This window comes from Nematostella vectensis, chromosome 1 (assembly GCF_932526225.1).
Source record: "Nematostella vectensis chromosome 1, jaNemVect1.1, whole genome shotgun sequence".
NCBI classification, from domain to species: Eukaryota; Metazoa; Cnidaria; class Anthozoa; order Actiniaria; family Edwardsiidae; genus Nematostella; species Nematostella vectensis.
Window position 1 is genome coordinate 20,673,747 of NC_064034.1, and position 18,818 is coordinate 20,692,564.

Genomic DNA, 18,818 nt, shown 5'->3' on the forward strand with positions numbered 1-18,818 from the left:
AATACGAGCATTTTCATCACAGCATGGTAATAATTTATGCAGATGGCTAGATTATGGATAGCGCAAAATTTAAAATTTTGCACCGAAAACATAAGTGGACAGCAAATAACTAATTTATCAATCTCTTCACACAACTGTCTTGTTACCTGTGGAAAAATAGTTTTATTCCGCTAGCGTGGCAGTGTTCTGATTATAATTGCAAATTTTAGCCCCGGGGTGGGAGGAGCTTTCCCTTTTATAGCAGAACCTTGTGTTTAAGTTCCCTCCTTTTGTGCCCCCTTCCTAAAAATGCCACTTTCCCACCTGTTTCTTCTTCAGTACTTTCTGCAATGCCTCATTTGCCCTTTCATCAGCCTCACAGGGTTCTCTATTCCACTGCTTCATGCGCTTGGGTAAAATCTCCTGAATCCTCCTATATTACACCATAATAGGAAATGGATCTTACATCCCAAGCTTAAGGTGCCAACACTGTTGAAATGTGTGTTGTTATCAAATGGTGATTTATTTGTGTGTTTATTTAGGGTAAATGGTGGGTTGAGAGACAGACTGAACTGGACATGTGTGATGGAGAATAAACAAAATAAAACTCAAAATCAAATCATCATTGCATGTCCTGTCATGGTATACCCTTCAGGCTTGCATTAACCCCGTAATCTTGTATCTACGCACCTGACAGCCAGCTGAATGCCACATTCATCACTGCAGTATTTTGACCCAAACCTTGCGGCATGTTGGCACCCAGGGCCATAGCAATGACGAGGGCTGTCATCGACCCAGTCCAATGCCTGCTCAGCTCCACACTTTTTGTCATCAGAGCCCATACGACGACGGCGCCTGGGACGGTCATGTGATGCTGGTTTGATTTTTTCCTAAAGTGCATAAGAAACATTCTGATACTATGGTGCTTGGAGATCTTTGACTATGGGACCCATGCTACCATGGCCACCTTATCAGTTGTCACGAACTTCACTTGCCAATCAGTCAGGTGAAATACTTCAGTGCACATCCAAGTACAACAGAATCTTGTTATAGTAATGTGCGAATCAGCCTTTATCCATTAACAAAACCCTTAACCATAACGATAAAGCATTGTGTGGAGACACCAACCTTCCTTCCAGATGATGTAGCATGTTTCATCTTCACAGCCTTTTTCTGTCGTTTTTCATGGGAATCCTAAAGAGAATGGACCCACATAAATAGCAGGTGTTATGGAGATATCTCCAAATAATTCTTATTTTCATTATAAAATTAGGATTACAGTTCCCAGTTATCTGTCTTTTTTATGGCAGTTAAGCCAGGGAAAAGGGGCGAGAAAATCTTTGCAGCATTGTTGAAAACTAGTTGAATTGCAATGCTGCACATTTTACCAAAATCTGGTCAAACAACTTGTTTCAGAACAAGATGAGCACTCTGTTGTCTGTTTCAGCCTGCCTTTGAGAAGGTCCTTATTCAACACAGACTGGTTGAGAATGACACCCATCAGGTGCATTGGCAAGGGAAAAGATGAAGAAAACTATTCCTTAGGTTAATAATGTTTTAAGACTATTTGTACTGTTATCTCACCATATGTCTTGGTTTTACAAAGCTGTCATCTTTAGGCCACTTTGTCCCCCTTTCTCTGTTCCCTTTAGTACCTCTAAGCAACATCTACAAAACAAAAGTTGATTTTACTCTATCAAGAAAAAGGATTGTAAAACACAAAAGGCAAAATAGTAAGAAACATCAAACGGTACCCTTGACATCTTCAGACACTGGCGTTGCCGACACTTCTGTCGCATCTTGTTGGGACCACCAAACTTGCGCATATCCTTCAATTATCACAACAAATTTAAAACAGTAAAAAATGAGAAGCATGTTTCCTTTTTTTAACTTTTCCCATTCCCTCCTGAATATCTTATAGCAGAACTGACAGAAACAAACAGAGCAAAAAAGACCGATAAACTTTTGCCTTATATTAATACATCTTATGGCTACAAAAGACTCTAGAGTAATGTATGTTATCTTACCTTGCAGAAGTCACATACACCACAATCAACGGTTGTAACGCATGCAATGCAAACGCCACACTTTCTAGATGACCTCACTTTGTTGCTTCCTCTCTGTACATACATTAAGATCAAAATAAATGTATATTATACAGCACAAGTATCATTTTAGAATAGGCATAAGCAGCACAACATATTTTTACGTGAGTGTGAAGCAAGTTAGTTACAATTATCACATGATTGGGGTAGGGTAAATGGCAAAAAAATTAAGAAGAACTCTAGCTGGTGGATCGGAGGGGTGCTTAAGTTCCATGGACCCAGAGAATAATTCCAAAAAGGATTCATAGCTTCAAGTGTAGAGTCAAAGGACCAACTTTGAGATAGCCATAGAAAAGGAACCTGGGAAGTGGGATATTGTCCTGTAGCACTAATACAACCTTGTTTTCTTCTGCTTCATATTGCGGCCTGTGTTCCTGAGGCTGAACTGGTTTATACTCATCACCATGCCCCTCTTGGGGCTTGATTTTCTTCTTCTTGTACTTGATAGACAACTCTGGATTACACTCTGATTTAGGAGTTTAAAAAATAACATACAATTCAAAACACAACACAGTTTTAGTTTTTACTTTGAGCATAAACAGATTGTCCTAGTAAGGTCTTTGCCTTCATGATTTCTTGGAAATAAAGCAGGCTAAATATGGTAGGAGTGTTTCAAGCTGACATAAATCAGACTGTGACTGTCAGCATCAACATCCATAGCATGGTCTCTGATGACCATTGGTGGCACATATTTTATACTGTACTACCATACTTACCTAAGTTTGGTTATACTTTTAATCACATGGTTAGAACACTCACCTAAGCAAGGTTTACAGTAGAACTTTCTGATCATTTGAGCATCCCCTTGAAGGATTCCAATACAATCACCATGAAACCACTCATCACAGTTATCACATCCTCTGTAAATAGAAATGAATTTGGTCTGAGGTCTTTCTAAGCATGGCATTTTACTGATTGAGCTTCATCTCCAATGGTTAGCTTATTATTGCAGAAGGATATTACCTCTAATTTAAAAATTAAAGGTAATATCCTTCTGCAATAATAAGCTAACCATTGGAGATGAAGCTCAATCAGTAAAATGCCATGCTTAGAAAGACCTCAGACCAGTTGAAAAATAACTAGGTGGTCTCCATATGTAGGCGTGGTGTTATCAGGAAAATCAATAAACACAAGATTTACGTGGCACGTCAGGCCTACAGTACAGCATGGAAGAAACTTAACAGGGTTGCACATGTTTTTTTTTTGTATTTTGAGTGTAGTGCATGCAGGGATTTTGCCTGTAAAACGCTGAGTGTACTACACGATTGGTGCAAAGGCAAGCGGAGATCAATTGTCACATTGCTTTCTCGGCTTGTGTATGGCTCAAACTAATCTACTACTTTACAGATTGCGAAGTTCTTTATAGAAAATTAAAGCTTAGATATAGATATTTTTTTGAGGGGTCTGTTTGATGCGTGAGTTTCTAGCAAGAAAAAAACAGTCATAGTTTACAGTAGTTGCTGCCAACATTACACTGTCTTTGTCTTGCAAAGTCACCTGGCTCACTTGGCTTGCATACGGCCCAAACCAAACTGACTGCTTTACCGATTGTGACATTCTTTATAGCAAATCAAAGCTGGGATATAGAGGATTCGTTTTTGAGCGGTCTGTTTGATGCGCAAGTTTAATAGCAAGAAAAAACAATTATAGTTTAGTTGCTGCCAACATAAACATGCTGATGTCATCAATGTTTTACAACAACATTTTCAACAAGAAAAATATATGACACTTCCTAAACACAACAACATGTCATGCAAGCGACAAACAACTAGAGATGTAGTGTCTGACTAGCCGGTGAGACTTTGTATACAGTGACTAGACGGATCTTCTAGCCGGCAATACTTTGTATACAGTGACAAAATGGTGTGACTTTGCATGTTCGTTTGTTGTTGGTAAAACTAACAGATTGTCTTTTTGCTGTGATCTTATAATACGCATTTCTCGCGAATTAGACTAACAAACTTTGTTTGACTCAGAAGCTCTGAAAAATTTGAGTGAAACAAATGCAAAGGATATTTTAGTAGGACGATTCAGTAGGGCGGCAGTAATTGTTTGACATGCCTTCGGTCCTATTTCGCTGTTTGACAAGTATGAAGCCGCACCGGCGCACCACTTTTACATTTAATCCTTTCGTGCATCAAGAACCTCTCTTCTACGTTACTGGTTACTGACGCCAAATTGATCCGTGAATTGTATAGACTAAGGCTTTCGTCTTTATTTCGGTGCGATTTCATAAACTGGCTAAGAACAGTGATATATGAAACGGCTTTCAGTACTCTTCTGTTGTTTGACAAACTGGAAGGAGTTCAACGCACAACATTCTCTTTTATCCCATCAACGCCTTGTGAAGTACAAACTAACACCATCCGAAAAATATAAAGACTAAAGTTTTTGTAGCAATTTAAGAAGCACAGAACGCGGCTAAATATATTAGTTTGATACGCCTTCGGTAACTTTTTTCGTTTTTTGAGCAAGAAAGCAACAGTTCAACACACAACCTTTTTACTTTCGCTTGGTAAAACTACTTGTATTAAGCCAAATTAGGCATGAAGTTTGTAGAGACCAGTTTTTATTTCCAATATAAATTAAAGGAGCTAAAGTTGTATCAGGCTTTTGAATAGTGGAATTCTATCACATAGAACGCCAAACGCCCAAGTTTTCTTTTCGCATACAAATGCATGGCATTGAGTTGTAGCCACAAATACTCTCAAAGGATTTCGTAGAAGTTTATGAGGCAAACAGGTGCGTGTAGTTTTGTGTGTGTAGTCCACTCTAGGTGCGTGGAGTTTGAGTGTATGAATCTAATTACACTCAAACTACGCGCAAAAAACGAGCACAAAATGTTAAGTTCCCTGCAGGCTGTACTGTATGTTAAAACAGAGTAGTTTTGCTGATGTTTTAAGTGTTCAAGACTCTTTCTTACTTCAACGGATGGCTAATACTACTACGTAGCAAAACTACTCTGTTCTCACATAGGCCTATTGATCATTTGTCCTCAATCAGTAACAGGTCCAGAGAGAAGGGACCCTTCCAATCTTCAGAAAAAAAGAAATTCCACCTTTCTCCTCTTATGATGTGCCATTTCTTTCTGATACTCACATCATAAAGCGATCTGTGTTTGATTGGCGGCAAATACAATAAACAGCACCTTCTTTCTCTTTCTTGCTCTTTTCTTCCTGCGTCAGAGAAATTCATGATGGATTAAAGTTATCTTCAATATTTATGTCAATTTTCTAGCTCATGTACAAGAGAATTTCAAGAAATCGGATACCCAGGCTAGTCGCAGGCATTTCCTTAGGATACAGTAGGACTAAACAAGGCTTGTCCCAAAGATAAAAATATCTTATACAGAATGCTCAGGGGTGATCACCTCTAACCTTGTTGGGTTTGTTACTTGCTCCATGTGCAAACAAGGCATCAACTTTGGCTTTTCTCTCAGGAATAACGTTAAGAATGCGCACCAGTTCCTCGGGCTGTCAGTATAGAAAAGTTGGCTTGAATGATCAAACAACAATAGAAATCTTGCGAAAAAATACATCTTTATAACATCACCATTCTTTGACATCTTTACTTATAATCATATGCAGCAACGAGCTTTTGATACATTATTATGCCCCTAATGAGAGGAAAACAACAAATATCTACTTACTGTAAGATTTTCTCTGTCGTCCGCCATTTTGGAAATCTTAACTGTACGCATGCGCAGTGTCCTTTTGTTGTAACAATAGTGCTACTATCACCAACATACTTGTAGTGGGAGGCCTGTGCTTCAGTATGGTACTTCGTGAATATCTATCTAAACAGAAAGGTTCCTGACAAAATACTAATATCAACTACCATGCGGTATTAGGCTAAAGAGTAGCAGAACGATGAATCAATGGCGGGAGCTAGAAAGCGATCCAGGTTAATAACGAAATTGCTTAAATCTCAACCGCAATGCTTCGCTTGAACTTTGTTTTGAGTATTGAATATATGCCTTTTTTCCACAGGTATCTTTACGCTGTTGATCGAGGAGTTTGGTAAGTAACGATCTTGATTCGAACACTTGTCTTCAGTCAGTTTGTTGTTGTCACAAAACCATGCTTTGCCTTGCGTCACAATCGAACTAGCCAGCTATGAGAGATGTCACCATAACACCCTGCTCCTGCGCATCAGTCGAACCAGCTGCTTGTTTAGTAGAAGATGTTTCTATCTGTTTTCTGTTACTATCGTTGCTGATGGATGTACGCTATTTAGGAGTGAAGGGGGCACAAGTTGAAGAAATCTACGACTTGTCAAAACCTATGAAAGGGTAAGATTTTGGCTTAGCTCCTATGAAACACTTCCATCAGATAATTTTATTATAATCATATACATAGTGTTTTAAACTATTCGTCCCCGATCTCCATACTAATGAATTTAATTCTTTCTTCATGGCAGCCATGTCTATGGGTTTATATTCTTGTTCAAATGGATTGAAGAGAGGAGATCTCGACGCAAGATTCAACACATTGATGAATCATTTGTGGAAAATGAGGAAATTGTGAATGATATATTTTTTGCCCAACAGGTAATAGAGTACAGTATTGTCAATCTCCATGGTTTATTACTTACCAACCGAGAGTGAGGTTACGCCGGGAAATATCAAACTGAGGCTTTGCTAGATCATTACCCAAAGCCGAAGTTTGATATTTCCCAGCATAGCTAAACAGCATTTTTGGTTTTAAAACTTTTCAGTTGGACAATATGCAATTCCATAATGCCATCTGAGGCAAAGTTAGGACCACCAATATTAGCCAATCTCAGCATACATATAGTTCACAAGGATAACATGCTCCAAATAATGAGTTCTAGACGTTGAACCTTAGCTTTCATGGATTGTAAAAAAATGATTTTTTTTACATCCACTTTGACTTACTGTATTAGTATGTAGCCAAGAGGGAGCTTGCAAGATATCCACATTTCCTTGTTCCAAATGCACTGTAACTGCTGCTAGAAAAGGCAAGAAAAAATATTATTTTATCTGCTCAAAATCATGATTCTTAACCTTTTCAAAACATCCCTGGAAATAAACCAGTCTTAAAGGAAGATACTTTCCTTGTTTGATATATTTTCTCAGGTTCTTTTAATCATTGTTTGGTCCTCTAGGTCATCCCTAACTCTTGCGCCACTCACGCTCTCCTTAGTGTTCTTCTCAACTGCCCTCACATTGACTTGGGAGAAAATGTCAGCAAACTAAAGGATTTTTCAAAAAACTTCAATCCAGAGGTATATAAAAATAGTTTATTCAAGTTATATGTAATATTACAGCACGACTAAGAAAACCATGCTGGAAATATGGAATGTTTGTTCCGACCAATCACTTGCGACATATTTAAACAGTCAACTTGAAACATGTCTCAACAAGTCTCAGTGTCTAAATTCTCCCGTCTGATTCATCAGAAGACAATAAACATTCCACACACATTTCAGGTGTTCACGGTTTTACTGGTTACACTGTGATACAAGAAGTTAGAAGTTATGAGTTTGATGATAAAATCTAATGCTCACTTGTCTTGTTCAATATATGAAAGAAGAAAAATAACTTAGCGGGACACCCTTCATGCAAAAATAAAGAATTCATGCCAGGGAGGTTCATTTAACAATTAAGCTGACCATTCTCTTCTCTTCACCATATTGTCTTAAGCAGTGGTATTCGATTTTTTTGTCATTTGGACTACAAATCCTTCCAGGCAAATTTTGTGTTTTCATGGGATTCTCTGAACCTGGGATAAGCATTTGGGAAAGGTCTACTTAAAATTCCCCATGCTCACCAAAAACTGGTAGTCGACTCTGCCAAATTTTTGTGTATATTGAATAGATATATGTTTATAGTGGTAATTGCAAGTATGTAAGATCACATATCTTTGGTTTATTAGAGAGTGTTATTACGTGTGTTTTTCCCCCTTGATATTTTTTTCTCTATTTTAGAATAAAGGCTATGTTATCGGTAACCTCCCAGAGCTTGCTATGTCCCATAATAAGTTTGCAAGGTAAGTAAGTATATAATAGTTGTATCTTAGTTACAAAAAAACTGTCAAATTTTATTTAGGATTTGATATATCTAAAAACAGGTTTCCTCATATGGATGCTTTGAGTATCCATCTCTCAGGATTAATAGCAGTATCAGACATGGAAATGCTTAATCCTGGCGCAACTTTTGATCTTTATAAGATTTAACATTAAATTGTGGGGTACTATTTACAGTGTTTATTATTAATTAAACAATGAAACAATGAAACAATTTCTATGAAAGAAAATGCAATAGAACATTAGTCATATTCCTTTCAGTCAATAGGTCACAGTGCTGCATTGTGTGTGTGTGTGTTGGTGGGGGGGGGGGGGAGGGAGGTTGTTTGTGTTGTGGTTTGAAATGCTTCTTGGTTTGAAATTGTTAAAACTGGTTTGAAAAGGGGATATTTGCATAATCTTTTATCTAGTTCTTTTAGTTACACCTCCCAACCCCCAAAAAATCCAAGCCCCTGTTTTATTAATGACTCCCCAAAAATAAAATCCCTTTTAGAATGCTAGGTATCCAAAAATGAGCTAGTTTGAAAAATTCAAACCAGTTTGAAAAAAATTCAAACCATGCCACATTTGAAACCACAACATTTGTTAATGTGAAGTGTAGTTATAGCAAGAAGGCCTAGGTTACTGTAGTTCTCATTTCTGTTGATTGTTGATTTTTCTGCAGACCCGAGCCTAAACTACTACCTGAAAAAACAAACTCCATCTCAAGTGCGAGAGCGCTTGAGGCGTTCCACTTTGTCAGCTATGTACCTATCAAGGGGAGACTGTTTGAGCTGGATGGTCTTAAACCATACCCAATCGATCATGGTGAGTGCCAAAAGTACACCCCTATATATATACTATAGGAAAGTACTTAAAATATGACATGTAATTTTTCCAACACAATTCACATTTTTTTTAATCATGTTTCACAAAATTTAAAGGACCAAGAATAATAAGAAAGTTAATGGACAATTTCAAGGTTGATATTTTGAAACAGCCCTCCTTCATGAGGGCATCAAAAGGGCATTGAAGGTTGTGAGATTCTTCCAAATTATTTCTTGTTATTGTCCAAAATCTAAAAAAGTATAGACAAAACTTCTAGCATTAAAGGTTTAAGATTATTTTGCCCAATTCCCTATGCTAACCCTGAGCTACAAACTTTTTTTTTAAATCTTTTTCCCCTGTATTTATTAAAATCTTGTCCCCTCTATTCATTAAAATATTGTTCCCCTCTATTCATTAAAATATTGTTACCATCTATTCATTAAAATCTTGTTACCATCTATTCATTAAAATCTTGTTACCCTCTATTCATTTAAATGTTCATAAATGATGTTATTTGTGCCCTTGATGTAATTACAGGACCATGGGGAGAACAAGAAGACTGGACCGAGAAGTTTCGCCGAGTGATCACTGAACGCCTGGGCATAGCAACTGGGGGGTAAGAGCATGTGACTTGATGCACTTTCAAAAGGTGTCAACTGTGGGTGGGTTTTGCAAAAAACTCTCATACAATAAGCAATAAGATGTTTTTAAATTCCTATTTTGACCCATTCTATCTTTATTTGAAAACTTTTGTTATATGATATGTTTCTTGAAAGTGAGTTTAAGGAAGTTGTGAGGGGGCAATTGAACCCTTGTAGTTGACCTGATTTCTTCCCTTTATTTGTGATTGTGCTCCCATCACAAATTGTATCTCTGTATGATGACTCACTTGTACTGGATGTTCATTCTCATACTGTGGATCTGACTCACTTGTACTGGATGTTTATTCTCATACTGTGGATCTGACTCACTTGTACTGGATGTTTATTCTCATACTGTGGATCTGACTCACTTGTACTGGATGTTCATTCTCATACTGTGGATCTGACTCACTTGTACTGGATGTTCATTCTCATACTGTGGATCTGACTCACTTGTACTGGATGTTTATTCTCATACTGTGGATCTGACTCACTTGTACTGGATGTTTATTCTCATGCTGTGGATCTGACTCACTTGTACTGGATGTTCATTCTCATGCTGTGGATCTAATACACTTGTACTGGATGTTCATTCTGATGCTGTGGATCTTGATGTTTTTCAGTGAGCCCTACCATGACATCCGGTACAATCTCATGGCAGTTGTTGCAGACAGAGTGACTGAGTTTGAAGAAGAGCTGGAAAAACTGACCAATGAAAGGTACATCACATGTTGTCACAGTTTATATCCTGATTTCTGTAGCAAGGGAGTATAGCAGGAGTGTTCATTTGGGCATATAGCAGACCCCTTGCTCTTACGTATCTTCTCCCCCTTCCCAGTGTTTCCCAATTTTCTCAAACTTGAGTGGACCATCCAGTTGAGTGGAATGGTTCTTTCTGCCTGCATTAAAAGAAAAAGGTTCAAGGGAGATGAGTGCCAGTAAACCCTTACAGTATATTGATAGTTGGGGCAGATCATATTTCTCCTGTATGTTCTTTGTAAAGCAAAGAACACTATACTTAGAAAGAGGCAGCTGCCCCTCAAGAGCCAAGAAACTTGGATTGTTGGTTCAATGACTGATTGAATAGTTGCTTTGATTTATTTGCAGGAGTAAACTACTTGAAACTGGCAATAAGGTACAAATTGGCATTTGTTTGAACAAATGCATTTTTGATGGTTGTACCTTTTTAAACACTTCATATCAAATTGTTTGCAGCTTGTTGAGGAGAAACAAAACAATCCAGCAGAAACCTCTGATGGGGCTGCATCCCCATCACCAGCAACACAAACAACCTCTTCTCCCACAAACAGTTCCACGTCAGTGCAAGTGCAACCCTTGGAGACCTCCAAAGACAATGCCAAGCAACTAATGCCACCCCCACCACCACCACCCCGAGCAACACCTCCTCCTGTTTCCATAGCAACAGTTGCCATAACAACAGCTGCAGCACCAGTTTTACCATCAACAACCTGCTCAACTGTGAGCCTTAGCTTTTCATCTGTTACAGCAACTTCTACACCTTCTTTGGAAAGTGTTGCCAAGGCTAAAAGTGTAGCAGGTGATAAGCCTGTTGCTATGGAAACCGAGTCAATTGTGGCTTCAGGTGTTGCAGCAGGAGTAGGTGACTTGGAGAAGGAAAGTCAGCCTGAGTCGCCCATCAGCGTCAGTACAGGTGTACCTGATGAAACAGGGGTAAGTGCACGACAAGATACCCCTCAGGGTCGGGACACGCCTGAAGCTAGGGCATGGGCTGCTTTGTTTCTTTAAGTGGACCAAATTGTAGTCTAAGTATCCTCTAGGGTTTTTGTTGTGAAGTGAGCAACTTAGGGAGAAATTTACGGCTTCTGGTTCTACAATACTTCCCGGGATAACAATTTTTGACAAAAATTATCTGAAAATGATTGGTTTGATCATGCATGCATGCATCTGAAAGTTGACAACTTATAGCAATATAGAACAGAATCTTGCCGTTAAAAAAATCCTCCACAGCACAAAATGAAGATGCGATACTCTAGCTTATCATTTGTCTAGAAGTTCTTGTATTGTTCAATAGGAGACAACAGAGACGTGCCCATCAGAAGATCAACAGGATTACACAGAGACATACTCAGACTTTGAGGACGATAACTGGAAGAGTAATAAGAAGTATGATTCCGAGGAGGTCAGAGGTGAGGCGCAGGCGTGTTAGCTAGGGGGGGGGGTGTAGATGAGGGTGCATGCACCACCCACCCCACCCATCAAATCCAAAAAATTGTGTAAAGGTTACTGTTTTTAGGCATACTCAATGTTTCTATGATATGCACCATCATATAGAGATGTCGTTTCTTTGCTTCAGAAGTGAAGAAAGAAGATCCAGTGCAAAAGCTTATTACAGTGTTGAAGGACATATCGGAGACATCAATTGAGGCCAAGGTTAGTCAAGTTTTGGGGGTTGTTAGATGGTCTAACATAAAACGTGTTGTAGTTAAAAAAAACATACAAAACACTAGGGCCCAACCTAAAAGCAAATGATAACGAAACAAAGGTAGTTTGACAACGATAAAGACATTAGGGCAAACTGTTGTGGTGGGAAGATTTTCCCTCGCTACAACACTGAATTACCGATTTAGAATACGCAACAGGGAATTTAAATGATTATGATATTTTATACAACAGCAATGTATTTATATTGTTTCTCTGCTAATTCATGTGGGTACCTTTGTGTTGCCACAGGAGCTCGCTTTAGAGCTCCATGACGTGGAACTGCGCATGACAACTTGTGAGACGGCGCTGCGAGAGGAGAAGGACAAGAGGAAGAAATACTATGTATGTATGACGTCACTGCCTGTATGTATGACGTCACTTTCTGTATGTATGCTATTAGAAACGTCACTGCCTGTATGTATGACGTCACTTTCTGTATGTATGCTATTAGAAACGTCACTGCCTGTATGTATGACGTCACTTTCTGTATGTATGCTATTAGAAACGTCACTACCTGTATGTATGCTATTAGAATCGTCACCTCCTAATGTGAAATTCTCCATTGAATATTATGCAAAGTGAATTTTTGGTGGATTTCCCAATTCTTGGAAATAAGACATTCTTAAATAAAGAATCTGTAGATACAACATTCGCCTGCGAAGAATAAAATAATAAGTTTGTTGTTATTACTTGGGCAATGGGGCAAGGGCGCGTTGGAAGTATGCGCTTGCGTCCGCCAAGTTCTCACTTGTGTTGCGCTTGCGTCCGCCAAGTTCTCACTTGTGTTGCGCTTGCGTTCGCCAAGTTCTCACTTGTGTTGCGCTTGCGTTCGCCAACTTCTCACTTGTGTTGCGCTTGCGTCCGCCCAGTTCTCACTTGTGTTGCGCTTGCGTTCGCCAACTTCTCACTTGTGTTGCGTTTGCGTTCGCCAAGTTCTCACTTGTGTTGCGCTTGCATTTGCCAAGGTTTCACTTGTGTTGCGCTTGCGTTCGCCAAGTTCTCACTTGTGTTACGCTTGCGTTTGCCAAGGTCTCACTTGCGTTGCGCTTGCGTTCGCCAAGTTCTCACTTGTGTTGCGCTTGCGTTTGCCAAGGTCTCACTTGCGTTGCGCTTGCGTTCGCCAAGTTCTCACTTGTGTTGCGCTTTCGTTCGCCAAGTTCTCACTTGTGTTGCGCTTGCGTTCGCCAAGTTCTCACTTGTGTTGCGCTTGCGTTCGCCAAGTTCTCACTTGTGTTGCGCTTGCGTTCGCCAAGTTCTCACTTGTGTTGCGCTTGCATCGACTAGCTCTCACATGTGTTGCGCTTGCGTTTGGCCATTTCTCACTTTTGACCATTTCACTCTTCTGTTTTCTCAGGTTGACCACTGCAGACGGACACATAATTATGATCCCTTCATCTGCACATTTCTGACCATGCTCGCGCAGGAAGGCCACATGGGGCAACTCGTCGAGCAACACACATCACTCAAGCGGCGCCTTGCACAGAGCATGGCACAGAAACGATCTCACATCAAAGTCAAGAGGCCGTACAAACGACGGCCCAAGAAGAACGTGTAACATCAAGATTCAAGAGACCGTACAAACGACGGCCCAAGAAGAACGTGTAACATCAAGCTTTAAGAGACCGTACAAACGACGGCCTAAGAAGAACGTGTAACATAAAGATTCAAATGGAGAGTCATGAAAATGTTACTTAGAGTCGGGAAATAATCAGACGAGAAGTTGAAAAGATGTGTGGAGTCTAGAGAACCTTCACTGAAGAGTAAGAAAATGATGTATAAAGGATCAACATAAGAAGTTAGGGAAATAGAAGGCCAAAGCCGTATGCGAAGGATTAGCTTACGGAGATAGTCGTAGGAATGGCGGCGAGTTCCATTATTCTCATGGAAGTACACCCCATAAAAAAAACATAACGCCCTACAGATTTTCTGGTTTCATGTTTTTATATGCGAGAAACTCAGGGCGCCTCGTGAGTCGAGGTGGAGTATATATCTTAGGGGCTAACACTTTTATCCCAGTCTGTTTTATTAGGAGCTCTTTCGGTTAAGTTTCTGTACATACCTTCAAAATGATTAACAGTCATAGTATCGGTCGTGTATTTATTGCTATCATTGTAAATAGTCCCACTATATCAAATCTATCAAAATGAAACAATTACAAAATGGTACTGAGGCGGAATTACGCCTGCTGTGTTGCACCAGCGGTTACCCCCGCTACGCGCATGCTCCGTGCAATGGCAGCTCTCAGGTGTGGCAATCCATACATGTCAAGCACTAGAATGTAGAGACGGTATAGCATAATGACCACAGTAAGCGCATTCTTAGCCGTGAAGAAGATGTGGATTTCACTAGACACCCCATAGCCAATCAGCAGGGAGAGCCGGAGTAATAGAAAAGGTCCGTCTTGCATGAACAGGGCGGCCACTATCTACAAGTAAACGCATAGAAGAGCGTTAAAAAGGGACTTTTTAAATTTTAACTTATAACCGCCCCTTGGACTATGGCCGGTCTAATAAGGATATTACTTATAACCGCCCCTTGGACTATGGCCGGTCTAATAAGGATATTACTTATAACCGCCCCTTGGACTATGGCCGGTCTAATAAGGATATTACTTATAACCGCCCCCTTGGACTATGGCCGGTCTAATAAGGATATTACTTATAACCGCCCCTTGGACTATGGCCGGTCTAATAAGGATATTACTTATAACCGCCCCTTGGACTATGGCCGGTCTAATAAGGATATTACTTATAACCGCCCCTTGGACTATGGCCGGTCTAATAAGGATATTACTTATAACCGCCCCTTGGACTATGGCCGGTCTAATAAGGATAACACATACTGCAGACTAACCTTGAAGTGCGCACTATTAAAAAAACATGTTTACTGTACTCACTTGAAAGAAATCAGCAGACAAAACGAACTTAGAGTTTGAGGCGATCTGAAGGTCGGTTGGCGGAAGGTCTATTGTTACTGGCTCGTGGGTTGACCACGCGATCTCGATTATACTTTTGCGGGGCTCGATGCTCTGTCCCGGCACAAGGCTGTCACGATGTAAGGGCGGCGAAATTGGGCTGCTTTCTTGATCTTCGACGTCTTCTACCAATACGCCTTCGCCCTGTGTACAATCACATGAAATAAAATGAAGTATTAAGGTTTTGTATAGCGAAAATTAACTTGACTAAGTGAGCTTCAATTGCGTCTGATTTTACTCATTAGTATACATACGGACTGCTCCACGCAGTTTACAATTGCGAGTGTGAGCACTGTTTATAGAGATGGTATAGATGGCCAGCGTGGTGTGGGTAAACGTTTAAGTGATTGCTAAGGTAGATAACCCTGATTTTTGTGTATGGGGAATATGGCGTTTATTGGTTCGAAGTCGACACATCCAAGGCTGTTTATAAAGACTATGGTCGATGCAGGGGCGTGTCTAGAGAAAAATGCAGGGTGGGGTCCGGAGTAGTAATTCACTGACCACGGATCAATAAAGTTTATATTGTCATCCTTAGCTCTGGCGAAGTCAGTAGATTATCTAGAAACCTTTTTTTCCAAATACACATAAAATTAACCATCTTCCAACTACCAAGAAAGGTGTCAACCGGAGGCGCAATCATCATGTCACATGACCAGGGTGGGGTCCGGACCCCTAGGACCCCCTCTGGACAAGCACGTGCTGTGGTCTCTAGTCGAACACATACCAGTACATATAGCTGTACAGTGGCTGTACAGTGTTTTTTCTTCTTAAAGTCCACGATTGAAGTGCTCACCTCTGATGGTTGATGGGTAATGTCTGGGCTTTCTTCACTGCCACCTACGGTTGCTGTAGCAACGACACAAAACTGGAACATGCTCCAACTAAACAGAGCTAGAGTGGCATACGTCACAGATGCGTTATGCATTACTTCCGGTTCCGTCAGTGCGGCAAACAACTCTAAAACAGGATAAAGATACATTCGATTATTACAATAAATTGCTTATCAAATACTCATTATTTTTAAACGAAACTCTCATCTTATCTCGAATAATAATAGATTAGAGAGAAGATATAAACACTATATAATAAGATATATAACACTATATAATATGCCAAGGATAACACTTCATCTGCCCCGTAATCGTGCCATCTATTTTAATTTGAAGTGTGTGTATCCATTTTCATCGACTGATTAAGCGGGCTTTTGCGATCTTCTTGCTATTGAATGTGGTAAATGAAGTATGTCACTTTGTTTCTAGATGGACATTGAGACATTTCTTCGCATATTTTTTCCCGATATTGTTTAAAAATAATATGGCTAATTTATAGATAGGCGGCCCCTCAGTTTTTAATCGATACGATCACACTTACCCAAGATATCTGCACCCATGCCGATGTAACATAGCAACAGGTTTGACAGCTGGTCACGTGTCATTCGTCCCCTTGGCAACAGCCATCGCCCCACGATGATGATAACCACGACACCAAGCTCACAAACTTTCTTCGCGGCAGTGTCGACTTGAATTGTCGCCGCGATACCGATCTTTAGAGTATGGAAAGAATGCAACCATGATTACGTTTTGTATGCTTCATGGATAGTTTCATATGATACACCAAAAACTGGTATTCGACTCTAAAGACTTTTCGTCTTAAGACCAGATTTCTGTAGGGCAGATAGTCTGCTCTGAAGAAGTCTATTAAAGACGAAAATTTGGCAGAGACGAATATCAGTTTTTGGTGTATTGTATTTTTTATTCTGGTTCACGACAATTTGGGCTTTTATAGTTTCATATGAATATTCATATAGCCTCCACGCGCACATCTTTAGTATTGGGCAAATAATGCAAGAATCAAAATTTCAATTGAATTTGAATTCGAATTTCCCGAGAAGCATCCCTATTACTTTAACCTTTTACTCTGAAGACCCCCCCCCCCCCCCCCCGGGAACCAACCCTTTAAAATGTACGCTTTAGCACAATATACATACACCATCGATGTTGAGCCCGGAAGTGTCTATGGTATTGGATCCTGAGAGCCTGAGAGTCAGCTGATCCCGCTTGTCCAGTCTGTGTCGAAGTAAGTCAAGCTCCATCACCCACACCACCGGAATAATGGCGGATATGTATAAAAAGCAGCTCGGCCAGAAACTGGAAAAAAAATTTTCATTACTTGATGACTTACTAGCGCAAGGGCTTAAGTTCAAACGTCGTATTATCCATGAGCCATATTCAATAAAAATGCATGAAAATGAATTGAGTCGATTGTTTCATCTTCATTTGCATGCATTTGCATTGAATATGGCTCATGGATAATCCGACGGTTGAACTTAGCATAAGCAAACGCTGAGGCGTTTGAGATTTGAAGAAAAAAAAGAATCATTACTCGATGACTTACTAGCGCAAGTGTATAAAAAAACCTGCGGCGTTGGAGATTTGGCTTCAAGATACATAATTCCTAATAATATCCATACTCCCTTCTACGGAGGAAATTTAAGATTTTTTTGAGAAATAAAACTATCTAAGGTTTTTTTTAGAAATTTAAAGCTGAAAACGTTCTTAGGGATGTTTAAAAAAAACAGGATGTATAAAATATAATGGCAGTACCAGAAAGTAAATTACACAAATTATCAGTAACAAAAATACTTATGGTTGTCAATTGAACACAATTTGATTCTGCATTAGAACGTTTCACAATAACAAAACCATATTGTTTATTGTTAACGCTACCACCTGAGCACGTGAGCCAGTCATGTTCTTTACATGTTCTTAGAGTTTGGTGAATTCCTAAACTTGACGTTTTCATAAAAAAGAAAGGTAGTATGCCCCCCCTGGAGGTGTGGATCTTATCCACCCACCCGTCCCTTGACTCGTGTTAATGCTGCCTTACTACTTACTATTTGATGTGTGGATCTTATCCACCCACCCGTCCCTTGACTCGTGTTAATGCTGCCTTCACTACTTACTATTTGATGTGTGGTTCTTATCCACCCACCCGTCCCTTGACTCGTGTTAATGCTGCCTTCACTACTTACCATTTGAGGTGTGGATCTTATCCACCCACCCGTCCCTTGACTCGTGTTAATGCTGCCTTCACTACTTACTATTTATACTCAGCGCCTTTCCTGACGATCATCACGTAGAGCATTTCACACACCAAGGCAACAAGTCCTAGCAAGAAAGCCCAGTAGAGCGGCTGTTTAGTATGCAAGACTACGAGCCCGACTGAAAGAAGGACGTGCACACTGAACAACACCCGAGTGAAGAACGCCGCAAATAGAGCGAACACTATCATCTTCCTCCGAGGAAATGTATAAAATTTGAGACAATTGCAGCAATATTAGGGGTATTTAAAGAGGGAAATACAGCCACTGATAATTTGCTCACGCTTCATGGCAAGCTTGGATGGTTCACGCTACTTTGTGATTTGATTATGACGAAGAGTATTAGCGCGCGCAATCAGAACGGCATTCTATATTATGTCCTACGTTAATGCCTGCTCCAACTCGACATCGGCAGTCAGGGTAGCAAAATTTTTTTCCGGAAAGCGAGCTTTAAGAGTTCACGTAATCGACCGAGCGAGCGTAGTAGCTAGTAAAAATTTTGCGTAGAATATATATTTTTAAACGCTTTTGTGACGACACCTTCTAACTATCCTGAAGCCCGTGCTCGAACCACTAATCTGCTAACACAGAGCATATTTAATATTAACTATGCACACAGTATCTATTTTTTTTATTGCAACATCGTATGTTTGTTTGTATGATTAAAGTGATTGTTCGATAAAGGACACCAGATCGCG

At 39.9% G+C, this 18,818-nt stretch overlaps 3 protein-coding genes across 6 annotated transcripts in view; 1 reads left to right on the forward strand and 2 right to left on the reverse strand.

Moving 5' to 3' along the window:
* Positions 1-5,855, reverse strand: part of LOC5503932 (CXXC-type zinc finger protein 1) — a 13,253-nt gene extending 7,398 nt beyond the window's left edge. Inside the window, exons 1-11 of one of the 2 annotated variants that reach the window (XM_048728410.1) lie at positions 5,734-5,855; positions 5,455-5,557; positions 5,184-5,260; positions 2,844-2,944; positions 2,423-2,550; positions 2,007-2,099; positions 1,734-1,808; positions 1,564-1,647; positions 1,108-1,173; positions 670-869; positions 304-412 (exon numbers count right to left, since the gene is read on the reverse strand). In XM_048728410.1, the coding sequence (XP_048584367.1) occupies positions 304-412; positions 670-869; positions 1,108-1,173; positions 1,564-1,647; positions 1,734-1,808; positions 2,007-2,099; positions 2,423-2,550; positions 2,844-2,944; positions 5,184-5,260; positions 5,455-5,502 (981 nt within the window). In that variant the 5' untranslated portion in view covers positions 5,503-5,557; positions 5,734-5,855. The remainder of the gene's footprint in view (positions 1-303; positions 413-669; positions 870-1,107; positions 1,174-1,563; positions 1,648-1,733; positions 1,809-2,006; positions 2,100-2,422; positions 2,551-2,843; positions 2,945-5,183; positions 5,261-5,454; positions 5,558-5,733) is intronic. The other variant, XM_048728409.1, reaches the window with a different exon arrangement.
* Positions 5,856-5,883: 28 nt separating this feature from the next.
* On the forward strand, positions 5,884-14,934 carry LOC5503931 (ubiquitin carboxyl-terminal hydrolase calypso). 3 transcript variants are annotated; one of them, XM_032372170.2, is made up of 15 exons: positions 5,884-5,987; positions 6,074-6,103; positions 6,321-6,375; positions 6,504-6,633; positions 7,212-7,331; positions 8,034-8,095; positions 8,797-8,939; positions 9,477-9,555; positions 10,204-10,299; positions 10,688-10,715; positions 10,796-11,272; positions 11,634-11,748; positions 11,916-11,992; positions 12,293-12,385; positions 13,398-14,934. In XM_032372170.2, exons 1-15 carry the CDS (start codon positions 5,954-5,956, stop codon positions 13,596-13,598), a joined length of 1,740 nt encoding a protein of 579 aa, XP_032228061.1. In that variant the 5' UTR covers positions 5,884-5,953; the 3' UTR covers positions 13,599-14,934. The 3 variants fall into 3 exon arrangements, with proteins under 3 accessions (XP_032228061.1, XP_048584368.1, XP_032228062.2); XM_048728411.1 differs by lacking the exons at positions 5,884-5,987; positions 6,074-6,103 and having other exon boundaries at positions 6,194-6,375; XM_032372171.2 differs by lacking the exons at positions 5,884-5,987; positions 6,074-6,103 and having other exon boundaries at positions 6,194-6,375; positions 11,919-11,992.
* Positions 14,049-18,443, reverse strand: LOC5503930 (transmembrane protein 26). The gene is made up of 6 exons (XM_032372172.2): positions 18,121-18,443; positions 17,008-17,167; positions 16,392-16,563; positions 15,814-15,977; positions 14,940-15,161; positions 14,049-14,468 (listed from the first exon to the last, which is right to left on the reverse strand). Exons 1-6 carry the CDS (start codon positions 18,309-18,311, stop codon positions 14,220-14,222), a joined length of 1,158 nt encoding a protein of 385 aa, XP_032228063.1. The 5' UTR covers positions 18,312-18,443; the 3' UTR covers positions 14,049-14,219.
* Positions 18,444-18,818: the final 375 nt, after the last annotated feature.